Genomic DNA, 19,422 nt, shown 5'->3' on the forward strand with positions numbered 1-19,422 from the left:
TTTAACTTGCTTACTAACTGGCTAGCCACTATCCAAACCCCCAATAAACACACAGCAATGCACTACCATGACACATTGTACCCCGAAATCTACTCACAATGCTAAATATTAGTCAAAAAGTTTAAGAAATCAATTGAAGTTAGAGGTAACTCTCTCACACACTGACTCCTTCCAGCTCATAGTTTCTGCAAATATTACATTTATGCAGGGGTTAAATTATTTTTAGACTTGAGCTCTTAAAGCACTGCTGAAAATCAAAATAAAATACATGTTGCTTAATGAGCTTTTTTTGTGGTTCTGAAACTAACAGGGATGATAAATGGACTCACCTGTTTTGGCTTTGCAGGATCGTCTGTTGGCCTGCAGGCTGAAGCCATCTGTGCAAGCGCATCTGTACGATCCCTGCGTGTTCATACAGATCTGACTGCATGTCCCGTAATCCCTGCATTCATCATGATCTGCGGACAACAGCGGGGCTATTTATTAATCGCTAAATGTGCTCAAACATGACCTAAATATGCAAACCCGACTCTTAATGTCAGCGTTCTGCAGCAACCTATCAAAACACATGAATATGCAAATGTGTGTCTGCAGAAGGAAGGGTGAGTAAATTGATGCTTTGGTTCCCATAATGGTAATTTATCATGAAATCGAGAACAATATTTCAAGGATTTGAGTTCTTGCGTTGGAAAAACAACCAGAGCTGGCTTTGCTAAGGACCTGAAAACACCATTAGCTGAGGCATTTTTATGGGTATACCATTCGGTGCCTGATTAGAATTCCTACAAATCAGATTACAAAACCAGCAATAATTTAAATTATCAATAAATTTGAAATATTTTTAATTACTGAAGCTAAACATAATAAAAAATAACACACTAATTGTGGCTATTTACTGTAATTTCTGGGTTAGAAAGTGAAATATGGTCTTTTTTGGCTTTTTGATTTAGTCCCTTTATTAATCTGGGGTCGCTACAGTGGAATTAACCACCAAACACACATACCACGACGACAGGTTCCAGAAATGAGGTAAGACAAAAAACAGAATCCAAAAAAATAAAGAGAACAAGTTCATAACGGGGCGAGAATGCGATAAAATCTGAAAATGCAGTCAAAATCAGATGGGGGCTTTTCTTTTTCTGGACTCCTTTTGTAAATCGTTGCTTGGGTTTAGGAAAAGAGGAGGAGGAGAGTGGTTCGGCAGATTGGCTGGCCGTCCAGTCAATCGTTCAGTCATTCAGTCGGACAGACGGTCGGTCGACAGTGGCCTCCGGTGGCTTTACGTGAGAACAACGGTGTTCGAGACGTGAATAAGCGCGCACATCGGCCTCTCAGCAGGGAAAACAAAAACTGCACAAATACGTACCTCCCGGGACGTATTTTGCGGTCTCCAGAAACTTCCGCAGGGCTACGTTTCCAGAATAAAACTGGGTTGATTAATTGTCATCCAGATCATAGAGGCTCAAACCAGGTCCCTCAGGCCAAAGTTGGACCCTTTGGTTTGGCCCGCCAAAGGAAAAATTATTGGGTAAGGTTTAATGCCTTTAACAGAGATTCTCATTTCTATTTTAATGTAACGATTTGTTTGTTTGTTTCATTGTTGAGCTAAAAAAAAGCAAACTGAAATGAAATGTTTTGATTAAATGTTGTAAATTAGTCAGATAAAAAATGTAGTTACATACAGTATTGTCAATTAAAGAATAGGTGACAAAGCAGACATCAGTGTGCAAATTAAGGCAAAGGCAGGTTCAGCATGACTAGTGTTTTGCCATTGAACTCCATTGTCTTATAAATGGATTTTTCTTCAGGGTATTAAGTTAAATTAAAATAATACACATTTAGAATCAGAATGCATAAGTAAATACGGTTGAAGTTTTTTTTTTGTAATTATAAATATTGTGAAATAAATTTGGAAATTACCCATGGCCCATTTAATGTAATACAGTTTGCTGTATTTACTTTTGGCCCACAGCTCTCAATTCAACTTGGATTTTGACCCTACATATGAAAAAGTTTGGGCGCCCCTTATATAGATGCACTTGTTTATTACTTTATTAAATAGTAAAAAGTAATTCTGTAGGGCTGAATTTAATTGAATAACTTAATTACGCTGAATATAAAAAGACAAGCCAATAAAATAACCACATTTTATTGACAGTGAAATTTTATTGACTGTGAACAAGTGGAGAGACGTTGTTTTACTAGCGTTGTCATGACAGCAGAGTATCGCTATTTCAGGAATTACATGGAAATGTCCTGACGGCACGTTATTTGAGTGGACATTGCTTTTCCGGTGAAAGATTCTGGATGCACTAAAATAAAAATGTGGGTACTTGAGCAGAATAACCTTTGACTGCGACACACACATACAACACTGACCATTCGTTTTACTGTATAGCTTAGTATCGCGCATTAGGAGACCGGTAAAGGCTACTGGAGATTATTTGGCCAGGACACTAGGGTTACACCCCTAGTCTTTACAAGAACTGACATGGGATTTTTAAGTGCCCCCCTTCACTTTACTGGGGCATTAGGACCCACACAGACTGCAGGTTGAGTGCCCCCTGCTGGCCTCACTAACACCACTTCCAACAGAGACCTAGTTTTCCCATGTGGGATCCCATCGAGGTACTGACCAGGCTCAGCCCTGCTTAGCTACAGTGAGTAACCAGTCTTGGGCTGCAGGATGATATGGTTGTGGCTATTTTGATGGCTGTATGTTTAGTGCATCCCTAATCAAACAGAAACATTTTCAATGGGTAGCTAACAACTTAGACCATGTCTACGTGTACATTGGTATTTTATAAACAGAGTTTCCCCTGCTTTCATTTAAAAAAAATATATATATCTGTCCACACGAAAGCACACAGTGATTTATGTTAAGGGTGCACCAAGCCAAAAAGCAGTGATGAAAGCCTTTTATGCTGGGTTTACACCAAACAAGAAATGGATTATGTGTGTGAGTATGTTGTATAGAAGTCAATGCAAACATGAGAACAAAGGCGGATTTTTGTACTGTTGTGCGAACGACACCGAATATGGGACATGTTTGCCATAAACATGCAGAATTTGCCTCAATTACGTCTTCCGTCTTTGTTGTGAACCCAGTCTCATGCTGGCCAATTAAAAAGGAGGCCAATGAGGCACAATTTCTGGTTTTAGTGTCCACATGACCACATTGTACCTGGAGTTTCGTAAAATCATCACCAATCATGGAAAATCGATGGTTTTCAGAAAATTTTGGTTTCTGAATCTGATATTGTGTTTTCATGTGGACAAACAGCCAAACTGTTTGTGTGTGTTTGTGTGGACAGGGCCTTTACTTTCCTTAAACAAAATATAGTGATGGTAAGAAGATTGTATATCCATGCACATGTCACCAGTGAGTTTACTTTGAATGATACGAATCATTTAGCCACATTGAAATACAACATGATTTTTATGACCTGGTGAATTCTGGAAAAATTGTAATAAATTCCACATCAAAATATGGACAGAGAAAGACATTGGGTCCTATCGTGTCGATGTGTTTTGTGCGATTTGTGTGTTTTGTAGTTTTTCAGACCAGTGCAATGCTAATGTTCCTGTATTTCGCCACGTTGTTTAAATAGCAAATCCATTTGCGCCACTTTGTGGACTCATGGGTGTGCCGGTCTATAAAGGAGGTGTGTTAAGACGCATTGCTGGTGCGTTGCTATTTTAAGGAACTGAAAAAGACTGTGCCATTGATCAACTAAAAGCAAGTCTAAAGTCCAGTGCAGCGCGCGTTAGTTATGTTGTGTATCCTTACTCCACAAAAATAAAGGAGTAAAGAGTTAAAGTAAAGAGAAGGTAAAGCGAATGGAGGAGGCTTGTTCTTTAACCTCACACAGATGGTCTGTTTAACTGTTTCCTCTCTAGTAAAGTGATCAGTTTTTCTACTTACAACATGCGCTTAATGTAAATTGTGTAGGGTCCAGCCAGTTGGTCCAATGACGGTGGTGGATGAAGGTTCACTGCATGTTCGGTCTTTCCAGTGCACAATGTTGATTTATATTAAACTTGGCTCATATCTAACTCCAATTTTAATATGAGGTGGTTTAGAATATTAATATATTTATCCTCGTTTTATCTGACTCCAATTATAAAACATTGACAAGATTATTTTGCTTCCTTTCACATTATTTTAGATTATGATTGAATATTCTTTTGATTTGTTATTATACCTTATTCTCATTTACTCAGATTCGTATAGCATCTCGAGTCTTGCACCGGCCGGGTATACAATCTCTTAATACAAGCTTGTCAGTCTTGGTCATTAAACAGAGGCGATTAATCACTCTCCTAAAAAGGCAGAACCCTACTTACTCAATTTAGGAGATTTTTATGTGGTCCCCATAGATCTGTTATCTACTTAATCAAGACAAAGTATTTTAATAATAATCGCACAGCATTATAAGTTTGTAGATGAAGGCCTAAATATCCACATTTAAAGTAGTTTCAACAATATTTTGTTGTTCTAAATAGTTGGCCTTTTACAGTCCAAGTATACTTGAAATAATGCCAATTTGTTAGCCGGATCTCTAACAACATTGTATAGCATGCCACGCTGCTCCGTCTAACATGTTTTAGTCCGTTACTAACCTGTACAGTGGCTTGTAGTGCTACGGACAACAACATTTATCAGTGATAATAACACGAGGTTGGAATAATTCAAAACATAATTTATTAGTCAGGTAAATGTATTATGCCAAATTCAATCAGTCAATTCATAAATGATCAATACAAAACATCAAATTATCAAAGATAAATCCAAGATGAAAAAGATGCATTCCTGACTTCAAAATACATAACATGGAGCAAGCCATGTTATGGGCTGATCTGGGTAGGCAGAATCGCCCTGAGCCTTTCTCAAACCTTACCTTAAATAATCCAAGAATTCCCTCAAGGAAGTGGGTGTGTATAACAAAAGGCATTCACACTTAGTGGAAAAGTCACACCCTTCACAGCTGTTCAAAAGATGCCTGAAGTTATATATTTATTGTTTTGATTATGTCTATTTCTGAGAGAATGAGACCATTGTACCAATCGCACTGAGACATTTCAAATGATATCAAACATGATAGTTAAAGTCAGTTTGGTTAATCTAGAACATTCAAACATTGAAATGACCATATGCGTGAGTTGGGGGGATGAAGCTGAGTTTCAGCATACTCAGATGCAAATGCAGCAGGAACTGGTTTTTCCCGCATTCCCCCCTGCTGGGTTGTGGAGTCAATTGGCCCTGTTTTCAGCTCATGTTTTGAATTGTCAAAGACATCAAAAGTATTTGTAATATTTCAATTCTTACAATTGCGAATGCGCTATGGCATGACACAAGTGACTTTTAAAGGGAATGGGAGACTCAGATTGGTTTAATGTACATTATGCTCAAAAAACAGCCATAACTCATTAAGAGAATAAGCACAACCTTGTCAGACCATGTGCTGGGGCGCAAAGTGCATTTTTCCATCCTTAAAATAGTGAAAGTGGATTTAGACACGCCCTTAATTCTCTTGCGCCACGCACTTTAGAATAGAAATAGAGCCCATTTCTTTGGGAACCCCTCTCTCCAAAAAGCTTGTACGGCAGCAGATGTTTTCATGTAAACTCAGCCTTAATGATTAAAAATATAAGACGATTAAGCTTACATTTTACTTTGTTCAGTGCACAATTAGAGATAATTAAAAATCCTTGTTTTAATTCATAGAAATGTTAAGATCTTTTAATTTACACTAATTTATAAAGTCTAAATATGACATTTTGCTCGGCCTACAAGTTTAGCATAGCTTGAAAGAGGAAAAGCTAAAATAATTACAAAAACATGCTGTTTGCATAGAGGGAAAAGTATCTTTTGACCCCTATTGCTAGTCATAACTAGTTTTCCATCTAGATAACATTTTATCGCACAATATTTTGTCTTGCAGTTTTAACAACTGTTACATATCTCATAATAAAGTGGTACTTAATAAAGTGGTGATTCCATCCGTTGATGACCCTCACCTCGACATCTTCTCCCGTCCTCGTCTACCTCGAAACCTTCCCCGCAGAAACAGGACGTCCCGTTTCTCATGACCACACAGTCAAACTGACACCTCCGCTCCTGGCAGCTGCGCACCAACTCTGAGGGGAAACAAAACAGACTCTGTTTGATTCACGGTCTTAATATCACAGCACAGGGTTTCGCTCTTACCGTGAACATGCAGTTACTCTCGGTGAAACCTTTCATAAAAGCACAATGCCATTTTGGCGGTATGAAATCATTTTTAAAAGTCGAACAGATGCAGGCTCATTATGAGACTATGATTCAGCGCTTTTTAAGTGGCACTTAAGGCCTGTTTCCCTGGATGCAATTCTTCCAGTTGGGCTCACGCTCCAAACCGCTGTCAATACACGACGACGAGGCTCGAATTTAAGACCCATTGTGCAATATTTATCACCTGCAGAACGCTTACGGCCTCGTAATGAAGGATGTTTGATGACGGTGTGCCCGAGTTTCGCACCACATTAGGAAACCCTTGCTTTTATCTATTAATCCTTGAATCGGTTGATAAATAGCAGTCGTTTATAAACACTTGAGCACCATTCTGTCAATATAGTCAATATTTGATGTTTTTATTCATTGGGGGGTGTGGCTAACAGGTCACCTTGATCTTTTTGAGCCATTCGTGATTGTTTTAAGTGCGTGGCGATGCATATTACACAGAGAAGAGTGTGAAAGAGAAAGATTTGAGACGGTTGAGTCACTCTAATCGTGACAGAGAGAGAGATTTTCAGTGTGCATTTGCAATGGAGCCCACATTAATAATAAGCGTGCGCTGAGAAATTCATCGACCCACCCCAGGCACGCACGTCGCAATGGCTGACTGTTTTAAATTAAGTACTTCTTTAAAAATGCATCACGGCGTTTAAGGGTAATGCAAAGCGTTTTACAATATGAGTTTAACTGAAAGTGAAATATAATGGCTTTTTATCTATTAAAGGGAATGTGTATCCACTTGAGCTGAGAGATGTTTAACTATTTATATGTGGGACAAGCGACTAACAGTTCCTGAAATATATTTTATAATCTCTGCGATATATTCTTTATTTATTTATGCAGACAGGGGCAACTAAGCTACTAAAATCTGCAGTTCTATTCTGTCACATAAGAACTGGGAGCAGCAACGACATGTTCTTTGTTCCACAAACGTCAGATTTTGAAGAGTAAATAGCGACAAATGTTTTGTTTGGGGGGATAAACGAACCCTTATGACAATCGCTGACAGGTTTCTGTTTTGACTTGGCTTGATTAGTTGTCATCTGTACATCGTTTGAGAAGGAGTATTTACACTAAAAGCAATCCAAGACTATTTTCCAAGAACAGCCTCAGATAAAAAGAGAAAAAAACAAGAAGATTTAAAATAAATAATGAAGTTCATATGCATTACATTTATGCCAAAATGATGGTGGAATATATGACCAGTCTAAAAAGATGACCTTAAATGCTGCAATCAAAATAGCAGCAGCACGCCAAACTAACACAAACCGAAGAGAAGAAAACTGCTGATAAAAAACATGATTAACTATTTATTTTGATTTCAAAGTTTTCCAAGTTTTATTTTCCTGATATTATATCTGAAAGTCCTTTTGATAACCCTGAAAAATGTAAGCCTTTGCCCATTAGCTATAAAAAGCTAAATCTTAGACGTCATAGACAACAAAAAATGAAACTTTTATATTAACAAAAGCCAACAGACTTTAAATGAGTTAAGAAAAAAATAAATAAAAACACAAGCATCAATCTAAAAGACAGAAACTAGACCTCTAAAACTCAAAGCTGCAAGTCAGAACGTTGATTATCAGTCGAGAATTACTCTTCGGAGAAGTCAAAGCTTTCACTAGGAAGCTAAAACTTCAAAACCTAACCATTGTTTGCACCGCAATGGTGCTGAATGTGTGAAACTACTGTAGGACACTCTCCGCCACCCGGATTCACACTAATCTCCTCTGAGCGGGAAGGAGGCCATTACGGGTGGACTCTCGCTGTGAGTCAGGCTCCGGCACAACGGGATTTATCTCCAATGAACTCCAGAGCTCTCTCTCAAGGTGATTTTCTCTCAGCGAGGAGCCCTAGTTCTTCTGACACTTGCCGGGTGATGTAGTGCTAACGGTGCCGGTCCAGGAAGGGTGCCGAGTCTGACAGGGGCGTTAAGGTAAATGCCTGTAGATCTATTTCTCTACCCCAACCCCAAAGAGCTTGAACTTTAGCTGCTGTGAACAATCAATCACTCTCGGGAGTCCCGTACCACATTAAAAATTGAAGGCCGAGACCTTGAAAATCTATATAGACTTAAATGCCAGAGCTACGTTTTTTTATTTATTTATTTTTTCCTTCTTTTATCCGGACCACCTCTAAAGATTGACACATTCAAAAGATCCAGTGGAATGGCTCATGAATGGGATTGCTGTTGTTTATTTTTTTTTTCTTCTTCTTTTACTTATTTTGTAATTTACAAAGTTAGATGTGGGACTGTTACTTGTTTATGTTGTTATATTGGATGAGACATGACATTAAGAGAGTTTCTACTGGTGCTGGGTGAAAATAAGAGAGATTACAACAAACAGATATGTGAAACAGAAAGAACAATTTATTAAACACTGATATTAAGCAATGATTATATGAATTCGGAATGTAATTTCAATGAACGAATCAAAAGAAAAACAGTGTTGTGTTGCCAAAACAAATAAATAAATATAACAAAACAATCTAACTAAACCCCGACCCACTAAACTAACTAACCAAAGACAAATGTAGAAACAAAACCGGAATCTTCAGCGTATGTGATGCTCAACTAAACTACTTTAACTATTCAAAACAAAATTACTAACTAACTAATTACTAACACAAAAGAAAATTCTACTCAGAACTAATAGAGTTCTCGTGAATTACACATTGTTAACAATTAGCAAAACAAAAGCTTATCTGATAATCCAATTCTTATAAAGATAGTTCGACTTTCTAATATTTGGGTAAATTGAGCTACAAAAGCTTATTTTAATAATAAAGCACTTAAACGACAGACAAACTAGACAACAAGGAATAATACGAACACGAAAGAACAGGCTGGTTGACACAAGTGAGGAGTTTGGTAGTGAATCAGGTGCTCCTCAAGATCAGCCCAAGCGAATTATTAAACTGACAGTTCACCCAAAGAGGAAAATTTACTCCTAATTCCAGGCCTTTATGAATTTATTTTTTTTCTTTTAAACACAAAAGAAGATTTTCTGGAGATTTTTGGAAACCAGTATCCATTGATATCTATATAGTAGGGAAAGAAAATACTATGAGAATCTGATTTCTTCAAAGTATCTTCTTGTGTGATGAAAGAAACTAGTTCGGAACAAGTCTAGGCTGAGTAAATGATGACAGAGTGTGCATCTTGGGTGAACAACAGTTGAAGTTAAAATCATTAACCCCCTTAATTATTAGCCCCCCTGTTTATTTTTCCTCGATTTCTATTTAATAGAGAGAAGATTTTTTTCTACACATTTCTAAACATAATAGTTTTAATAACTCATTTCCAATAACTGATTTATTTTATCTTTGCCATAATGAAAGCACATAACATTTTACTAGATATTTTTCAAGACACTGGTATTCAGCTTAAAGTGACATTTAAAGGCTTAACTAGGTTAATTAGGTTAACTAGGCAGGTTAGGGTAATTAGGCGAGTTACTGTATAACAACGGTTTGTTCTATCAAGGAAAAAAAAAAAAAAAAGCTTAGAGGGGCCAATAATATTGACCTTAAAACTTTATCCATAGGAAAAAAATATTATCAGACATACTGTGAAAATGTCATTGCTCCGTTAAACATCCTTTGGGAAATTTTATAAAAATTCAAATTTAAAAAAAAATCTAAATCAAAAATTCAAAGGGGGACTAATAATTCTGTATAATTCTGTGCTAATTAACTGTATCTCTTTATATCAAATTATATTAAGCAAACCCAGCAATGCCAAAAAATATGTTCTTAAGGATGAAAACCACTTGGCGTACCAAAACTCACATGTCGGTTACTATTATGTTAACATTTTGGCAGGAAACCCAAGTGGTTAATCTCATTACTTCTGGCATTCATTCTCACAGACATGCGCAAAATAAGCCATGACGTCGTGTCGTTTCAAGGTATCAACTGTTCGGTAAAGATGTATGCAGCAGAACAGCTCCTGATTGGTGTGCCGTGTGATGTCAGAATGATTATTAATAGTTATTTCGACCAGTGGTCGCACATCTGGGGCAGGACAGAATACACAATGGGATAGAGAAGAGTAAGTGAAACAGAAACAAACACAAAACACTACAAAACATGCATGGAACGTAACAGGGACACTTCAAAAGGCTTGTCCTTTCTAAGAAAAAAAAATAAAAATAAAAGTAGTAAATAAAAAAAAAAAATCACCAAATCAAAGACAAAAAGCAAAACAAAACAAAAATGAAGTGGCAAAAAAAAACAAAAAAAGAAGAAAGAAGGAAAAACCAAATCAAAATTGAACAGAGCAAAAACAAAGCCAAATAAACCACAAAACATAAAAAACACATTTAAAGATCAGATGAAATGTCTCGAGAATTAGATTATTGTGTTTTTATTTAGTCCTTTTTTGTGGTCCTTTTTAATTGCTATAACATAAAAAGAATGGTGTAAAAAGAAAAAGATTTCAAAAACAAAGAGCAAATCAAAGACTAAATCCAAAACAAAACAAAAACAAAGTGAAAAGCAACAAATCAAAACAAAGCAGAGTAAAAATATAAAGCAAACAGCATCACAAAACAAAAACAAAAAAAGAAAAAAAAATCTAAGTAAAAGGACACAGAAAGCAAACATTACTGTTAAATAAAGACTATTTAAAATAAAGAGATACATTCAAAGTAGTCTCTAAAACTAATATGTGTTGCTGGACATCAAAATTGACCTTAAAATTACATACTTAACCGAAAGTCTTTAACATCAGCTTCGCCTGACCTTAGCACGTCATCATCCTCCTCAACTGTCAAAACAGAGCAATCAGAAAGCAGCACTGTAAGCCCCGCCCCCTCTGCCCAGCATGAATCACCAGTCCAGAGAATGCAGCATATGCCTGGACAGGTCTATTATTCACTCACAGCAGGTCTTCCCCTCAGTTTCCATCATTAGAGCGGCCACCGTCCCCAGGGCTCAGACAGCCAGGCCATCACTGCAGCGGAACGAGTGTGCGCTTGTGTATTTTTCTGTTTGTGTGATCAGAGCTGGTGACCGGGGGGGTCCGCACCTACAAGGCAGTGTTTATAAATAGAGGACAGTTGAGTAAAAACACGGTTTGTGAGAACGCAAAGGACAAGTATGAGGGGAAGCTGACTTTTTCATACAACGAGGGCCATATGCAAAACTCAAAGTGGTTTTTAGCATGCTACTATATGTGGTTGCTAAGGTGTTCTCTGTGGTAGCTAGGTGGTTGCGTACTAGTCCACTGTTCTAGTCACAATGACACAAAAATAAATGACAATATAGTGGTAAGTTTTTTTTTATTCTTTTTTTTTTAGCATATTGGTTTGTGGTTGCTAGGGTGGTGTTCTAATTAGGGTTGTCTCGGTTCTTGAATTTGATACCAATCGGACCTGAAATTATAAAGCGTCCATTTCCTGCGAACATTTGAGTGCAACAGAAATGACTGTGATTGGTTATGAAGGTCATCAGTTCACCGAACTCACCGCTGTTTACTGAGTGTAACAACAGATACAGGGACACTGGAGCGTTTCTAAGTCACGTCGATTAGCTGGTTTGTCTATAAGCTGACATAAGAGCGATCTACTAATGAATCGTGGCTTTAAAATGCTCCAGTGTCCCTGTATCTGTGGTTACACTCAGTGGTGAATTCGGTGAACCGATTACCTCCACACCCAAAACAAATCATTTCTGTTGAGCATGTGAACACAATGGCAAATCAGCACAAATCAGCACTGTTTAAGAACTTGCTCAACAGCGCCCAAATGTTTGTGGTAAATGGATGCTTTTAAAATTTCTGTACTGATTGGTATCGAATTTCAGTGGAGTAAAACATGGTCAGAATAGAAAGCACTGAGCTTGCAACCAGAAGGGAAGTTATCTTTTTGATAACAACAAAAAAATGTAATACGGTAAATGATGCACCTTTACAATGTGCTTAGTGGTCCAAGTTTAAATTCCTAAATTAACTAAGGAACTGCACAGAACTCTACAACAAGCCTTGCACACATTTAGCATATTGATATGTGTTTGCTTAGGTATTCTGTATGGTTTTTAGTAGAGTTTCACGATACTGGAATTCGGTACCAATCGATACTGAAGTTTTAAAAATGTCCATTTCACGCGAACATTTGAGCGCTACTGAGCACGCTCTTAAACAGCGCTGATTTGCCATTGTGTTCACATGCTCAACAGAAATGACTGTAATTGGCCATGAAGGTAAACAAAAGATACTCTGGAATGTTTTAAAGTTACGTAGATCAGCTGGTTTGTCTATAAGCTGATATACAAGCGATCTACTGATGAATTGCAGCTTTAAAACACTCCAGTGTCCCTTGCATCTGTGGTTACACTCAGTAAAAAAGCGGTAAGTTGGGTGAACACATGACCTTCACTGCCAATCACAGTCATTTCTGTTGGGCATGTGAACACAATGGCAAATCAGTGCAAATCAGCACTGTTAGGAATGTGCTCAGTAGCGTTCATATGTTAGCGGGACGTTTTTAAAACTTCAGTATCGATTGGTACTGAATTCCATTATTGTGCAACACTAGTTTCTAGGTTGTGCCATAGAATGAAATGAATGAATGAAGGCATAGCTGAATAATAAAAGTGTTCAAGAGCTTCAAACACCACCATTTGCTTGTTCTGGTATAAATTGTAAAATGAAAGTGAAAGTTTAAAAAGCGAAAGTTTAAAATCTTTGAAAAACAGGCCAATTGGAACAATCAAACAATCCACATAGAATCCTTAATATGCATGCCACCTGCAGTGTTTGATTGGCCAAAATGTTACCTGTCTAGTAAGATTACAACAATGACAATGTCTGGCCCTTTATTTTATTTTTTTTTATTTAAGCTTATAATAAACCCACTATGTATCTGGGACTCTTATTTTGGAAACAGCACAGGCTTTATAGAAGAGTAAGCAGAAAGACGAGCATCAATATACATTTATTTAGCAACACCCTGAAGGGACACATGATCTGTTTAATGTAGGGTTTTTTGTACATTGTACACATGTATATTGTGAAATCCACACCCTTTGGGTTCATTTCAAAGTTTGAAATGGCTTTTAAAACTGTTTCTGAAGATTTGTTGTGCTATCTAAGCCAGATAACCTCTATGTAGATATCAGAAAACAATTGAACATATTGCATTAATGAAGTATGTCACCTTTAACCAATGTTAAGTAAAAGCAAGCTTTTCTAGAACAGAATTTGGAACCAAGTCAAGTTGCTTTTTTAAAGCAATGGGAAACATGAACAAAACTCAATGTTAGTGAGTGCTTTTTAGGATGTTGATATGTGGCTGCCAAAGTGGCTGAGAAAGCCGAGTAAAAACATGGTTTGCTCGAACAGAAAGGATGTTAACTTTCTGAAGCAACAAAAAAATGAACAAACCTTCATGCCACAATGCTAGCATGCTATGGTTGTGTATATAGCAATTTGGTCTAAGTATGTAGTAGCTAAAGGCCACACAATAATGGACATGGGACGATAACTGGTTTCCAGGTTTACTGCGATTTGGAAATTTTTTTTTTATATTTTATAAATATTTATAAATATTTTTTAATATTTAATATTTTTTTTTTAAATTTTTTTAATTTAATAATATATATTTTTTTTTTTAAACTCAATTTTTAAGTTTTAATACCAATAAATGTTCTGTTATACCATTCCCAAGGTATATGTAAGCTTTTTTATGTGTTGTAAATAAATCTGTGTTTTTGAAACTAACGCAGAGAGCAGAAGTCAATAAATTACTTTAATTATTTAGCCTGACATGTTTACTCTTTTAAAATATTATAATTTTTTTTTATTATTTTAATAAAATAAATTGTGCTTAATGGGAAAAAGTTTTTTTTTTTTTTTTTTTTTGCTTTTTTCCAGACATTTAAAATTAACTTATTTAAGAGCAGCCATGAAACCGTGGCATTTTGATCTAAGGTTATCATACATCAGAAACTTATACCAGCCCATGCCTACAATAAAATTCACATAAAGTCCTTTTTTAACCTTTTGATTGAAGGGCTTTTTTAACCTTTGATTGAAGGGAATTCGAAAAGACTGAGCGACAGTATACTGTTTATAAACATTCAGACAGCTCCGCAATGCGAAAGGCGGGTTGTAAACATGCTGCTCGCATGTACCGTCTAAACACAACAATGGCGACAATGAGAAAAGAGCCATTTTGTAAACATCAAGGAGTAGCATTGATCTATCAAATGACACAGAAAAAGAACAAAACATGTGATGTAGATGGTGTGTCTCCTTAACAAAATAGAAAGAATGATGGCGAGTTTGGTCTTTTTATTCAGCAATTGCATGGTACAGTTGAGAAAGTGCATTTTTCATGCTATAGAATGTGCATCACACAATGCATATGACATTGTGAGCCACTCATCCAAAACAATTGAGACACTGCTTGCTGCAGAGCCACTTGAGCTCCAGCGAGGGGGAGCTTGAGCTCCAACTCCTCCTCCTATAAGCAGTATTAATGCGTACACCCACCCCTAACCCCAACCCCCAGTATCAACACTTGTAGAAGAAGTGCAAGGAGGGAGGAGCTGGAGCTCAAGCTCCCTCTTGCTGGACCTCAGCTCTGCCCAAGTGGCTCTGCAGTGAGTACCACTTGAAACAATTCACCTTGATGAGCTGTTTCGGACTGCCAAAACAAACTGAAAAACTTTGTTGCAGCCAGCTTTTGTTGTAAATGATGTCATTTCATTTCGTTCTTTGATTTTGTTTGTCCCTTACTCTCCAAATTTGAATAAAACATTGTTAAAATCAAGGCGACGCAATGGCGCAGTAGGTAGTGCTGTCGCCTCACAGCAAGAAGGTATCTGGGTCCCTAGTTTGATCCTAGGCTCAGTTGGCTCAGTTCTGTGTGGAGTTTGCATGTTCTCCATGCATTTGCGTGGGTTTCCTCCGGGTCGTCCGGTTTCCCCCACAGTCCAAAGACATGCCGTAGTGTATGTGAATGTGTGTGTGGATGTTTCCCAGAGATGGGTTGCTGGAAGGGCATCTGCTGCATAAAAATGTGCTGGATAAGTTGGCGGTTCATTCCGCTGTGGTGACCCCGGATTAATAAAGGGACTAAGCCGACAAGAAAATAAATGAGTGAATGAATGAATGAATGAATTGATAAAATCAGATGAATCCAGAATGAGAAATTGCCTTACTAAAGCCATGCCTCATACTAGCCATACTAAAGCCTGTTGATATATGGCTGCTAATGTGCTCTGTACATGTTCAGATGACAAACGTCTTCATCCTCTTTCAGGCCAAGTCCAATAAACTAAAAATAATGCAGAAATTGAATTGACAAACTGAGATCTGACATACTGTACTCTATTTTCACAGTTACAACAGAAAAGTAATATTGCATAACTTCGCAAACACCTGCACCTCCAACTAGAAAAAGCGAAAGGAGGTGGATGTGAGACTTCTGAGGTGTAGCTGCGAAACAGAGCTGGTTTATTTTGCCCCTTCATCAACACTTCAGAATCGGCTGCCAGAGCATTCAAGATGAACTCGAGATAAACCGACACAAATGAACAGGCGGGTTCAGCGGTACTAATAAATCTATATTTAACTAGACTGATGCGGCCATAAAGGCTCGGCACTTTGTGGCTATTCCAAATCCTAGTCAAGCCACCAAAGGACATCAACTTGGCACATGAAACTGCCCTTCCTTTGACCACTGCAGTTTTGCCCCTGGGCGAAGCACTTAACCCTCCGCTGCTCCCATCAAACTGTAATATTTTCAGCACTCAGGCGAACACTCTGAGACTCTCTGGATGAATAAACGTTGAATTTGTTTGATGAATTCTAACATTTGCAGCCATTAGCTGACGACTGTCGAATTCCTGCATAGCTGCGAAACTGTATTTTTCGAAGGGTTGCTAGGAAGTCAGAGAGATAACAGCTCACTTGCTAGCACGTATTTAGAATGTTGATACAGTATGCGATTGCTAAGGTATACTAAGTCATTGTTCGATGTCCTAAAAGTATTGTTTGTGAAGAGTTTGCAAGCTTTGAGACATGCTACTTTCTTGTTCTGTTGCTTAGATATGTGCCCTGTCAATCATCTCATCACATCAGCCACATTTCCTTCATATTCAATTCCCTACCATATTGAAGAAGCAGCAGTATGTTAATCTGCCATTTTGAGTCTTTCATGCAGAGAAATCTCAGGTTGTTTGCAAAATGATCCATTCGGAAACCCAAATCAGTTCTTTAAAAAAGTTCATGTTGATGTTGCAGATGAAATAAAATGCTGAAATATGAAATACATATTTTTCTATAAGACTATAGATCAACCAAGCTTCTCCAATTAACAGTAAAACTTGGGAGTCCACCATGTTTGTAGTTTATTAACACTTTCTACCAGTGTTTCAAATCCAACTCTTGTCCAATGTGCAATGTATTGCAGACAATATTAGTGGTTAGAGTACTATATGAATCTGCACTTGGAATTTCTACCAGACTTAGCAGACCATCAGGGAAACTTTGGCATATTCGTTCACTAACTATATTTTCAAATACTATTAAGGATGGATATTGTGTAAATTGGGACTTTTATAAGCAACAAAGAAAATAAAACATTTTGGGTATATTAAGCATAGGCTTCTTTCGATGTTCATGGTTGGAGGGTAGTTCGAATCAAAATGGAGTTGTATTTTTAAAACAACGAAACAAAAAAAAATCACAAAAAAATGTAGCTAAATAAGATAGTGAGTCATTTCTAGCATGTTTAAATGTGGCTTGATGGTTGTTTAATTGCCTAAGAAAAACATGGTTTGCAATAACAGAATGGAGGTTGAAACCAATAGGCAAGATGTGTTTCTGAAGTAATAAAATGCAAAAACTTATCAACACACTGCTAGTGAGAGTTTTTTTGAGTGTTTCATGTTCATTCATTCATTTTCTTGACGGCTTAGTCCCTTTATTAATCCGGGGTCGCCACAGCGGAATGAACCACCAACTTATCCAGCACGTTTTTACGCAGCGGATGCCCTTTCAGTCGCAACCCATCTCTGGGAAACATCCACACACTCATTCATACACACACTCATACACTACAGACAATTTAGCCTACCCAATTCACCTGTACCGCATGTCTTTGGACTGTGGGGGAAACCGGATCACCCGGAGGAAACCCATGTGAACGCAGGGAGAATTTCTATGTGTTTTAATGTGTTGAATGTATTTGATGAATTCTAACAATGCCAATAGCTAACAATTGTCAGTTTCCTAGCTACGAAATATCTCATTGCATAAGGATTTCTTAACAGTCAGATTGATAGCATAATGGCTAGCACACTTGTAGGATGTTAATATGTGGTTGCTAAAGTGTTCTAGGTCATTGTTTAGCAGCCAAAGTTGAGTAAAAATACAGTTTTCTAGAAAAAAGATTAAGTTTGGAACCAAGAGACTTGTAAAGCAAATGAAAAAAAACTGAGTGTTTCTGAGTGTTTTAGCATGTTAGCATATGTTTGCTAAGGTGTTTAAAGTTGAAACTAAAATGGAGTTGCATATTAAAACAATGAAACATGCACTATAAAGCTCAGCTAAATAATGGTAGTGAGTGTTTTTTAATATCTTGACGTTTGGCTAGGTGGTTGTTTAGTAGCCCAAGTTGAGCAAAATCATGATTTGCTAGAACAAAATGAATGGAGGTCAGAACCAAAAGGTAAGATGTCTTCCTAAAGCAATAAAAACATGCACAAAAATCAGCGGCATAATGCTTGTGAGTGTTTTTGTTGTTTAGATGTTGAATTTATTTGTTGAATTCTAACATTTGGAGCCATTAGCTGACGAGTATCAAAAGTGTAGTCAAGCTGTCAGACAAATAACAAAGGAAGTAACACACAGCCGGAGGATGTGCCACAAACACGTCTTTCAGTAAAATTAACACCTGATTAAAAAATGATGACAATGTTTTGTGAGTGTTGATTGGTGAAGGTATTTGCAAACTTTAACAATTGATCTGCTTGATTTTAGAAATAATGTCCTGAGAACTAAACTTATAATGTTTTATTTCATCTTGCTCAAACTAACATTTGTTTATGTCTATAAATATAAGGAAATTAGATCACACCCAGCAGGCATAAGATGTTAATATTAGGTTAATTTTAGGTCATGACATCAGATGACCAAAATTTAATGTCTAGCCAGCATCTAATGGACGTTATTTTGACGTTAAATTACGTTGATATTTGGTTGATTTTAGGTTGTGTTGGAAAGTGACCAAAATTCAACAGAGCCAACATCTTAAACCAACGTCATATTGACTTCAAATACTGACATACTGACAAATACTGATATTTATCAGGCACAGCAACCAAACTCCAACATCTGATAGACGTCATATTGGTAACGTCCACACAACGTCAAGCTGTTACATCATTAGACATTGACATTTGGTTGATTTGAGGTTGGATGTTGGACATCGACGTCGGCCTGATGTTGGGTCTGATTTTCAGTTTTAAACAAAATGCAATGTCCCCACAACGTTGGAATACAACGTCAATCTGATGTCATGTTAACGTACTTTGCATGAATTGTGTTTTTGTTGTGTCAAGATCACAGGACAATTAAGCAGCAGCTGAGAAACAGGTTTAATTGTCTATACGTGTTGATATCAACATGTTGAATTGTGTGTTAGTCACAAGAGATCAGTTTTATGTTGAGTTCAAAAGAAAGTTGACATTTCATGATTTCAGCTTTTGACAGTTAAGTAGAAATATCTTTTTATGCCAGTTAACCGTTGAAATTGCAAGAAAATTGAAATTCTATCAAATATTGATTTAAAAATCGATTCGTAGTCTTGTGAATACACTTTGTTTTGATTAAAGAAAACTTTGGTTACATCAATATTATGACAATGGCATTAAATTCAAAGCTCTGATGTTTGCTTACAAAGCGACTTCTGGCTTTGCTTCTTCTTATCTGCTCTCACTTCTGCAGATTTATGTGCCCTCCAGAAACTTGCGTTCTGTAAATGAACGTCGCCTCGTGGTTCCACCCTAAAGACGGAAGAAATCACTTTCCTGAACTCTCGCATTTAATCTGCCCAGTTGGTGGAATGAACTCCCTAACTGCATCAGAACGGCAGAGTCACTCGCTGTCTTCAAGAAACGACTAAAAACTCAAC

At 37.2% G+C, this 19,422-nt stretch overlaps 1 protein-coding gene across 3 annotated transcripts in view; it reads right to left on the minus strand.

The window, feature by feature from the left end:
* Positions 1-19,422, minus strand: part of lrp1ba (low density lipoprotein receptor-related protein 1Ba) — a 470,228-nt gene that overhangs the window by 336,223 nt on the left and 114,583 nt on the right. For all 3 annotated transcript variants that reach the window (XR_012397830.1, XM_017353408.4, XM_021469578.3), the window contains exons 4-5: positions 6,022-6,141; positions 330-458 (exon numbers count right to left, since the gene is read on the minus strand). Coding sequence is in view for 2 of the 3 variants with exons in the window: in XM_017353408.4 (XP_017208897.1) it covers positions 330-458; positions 6,022-6,141 (249 nt within the window). In the remaining variant the exon portion in view is untranslated. The remainder of the gene's footprint in view (positions 1-329; positions 459-6,021; positions 6,142-19,422) is intronic.

This window comes from Danio rerio, chromosome 22 (assembly GCF_049306965.1).
Source record: "Danio rerio strain Tuebingen ecotype United States chromosome 22, GRCz12tu, whole genome shotgun sequence".
Lineage (NCBI taxonomy): Eukaryota > Metazoa > Chordata > Actinopteri > Cypriniformes > Danionidae > Danio > Danio rerio.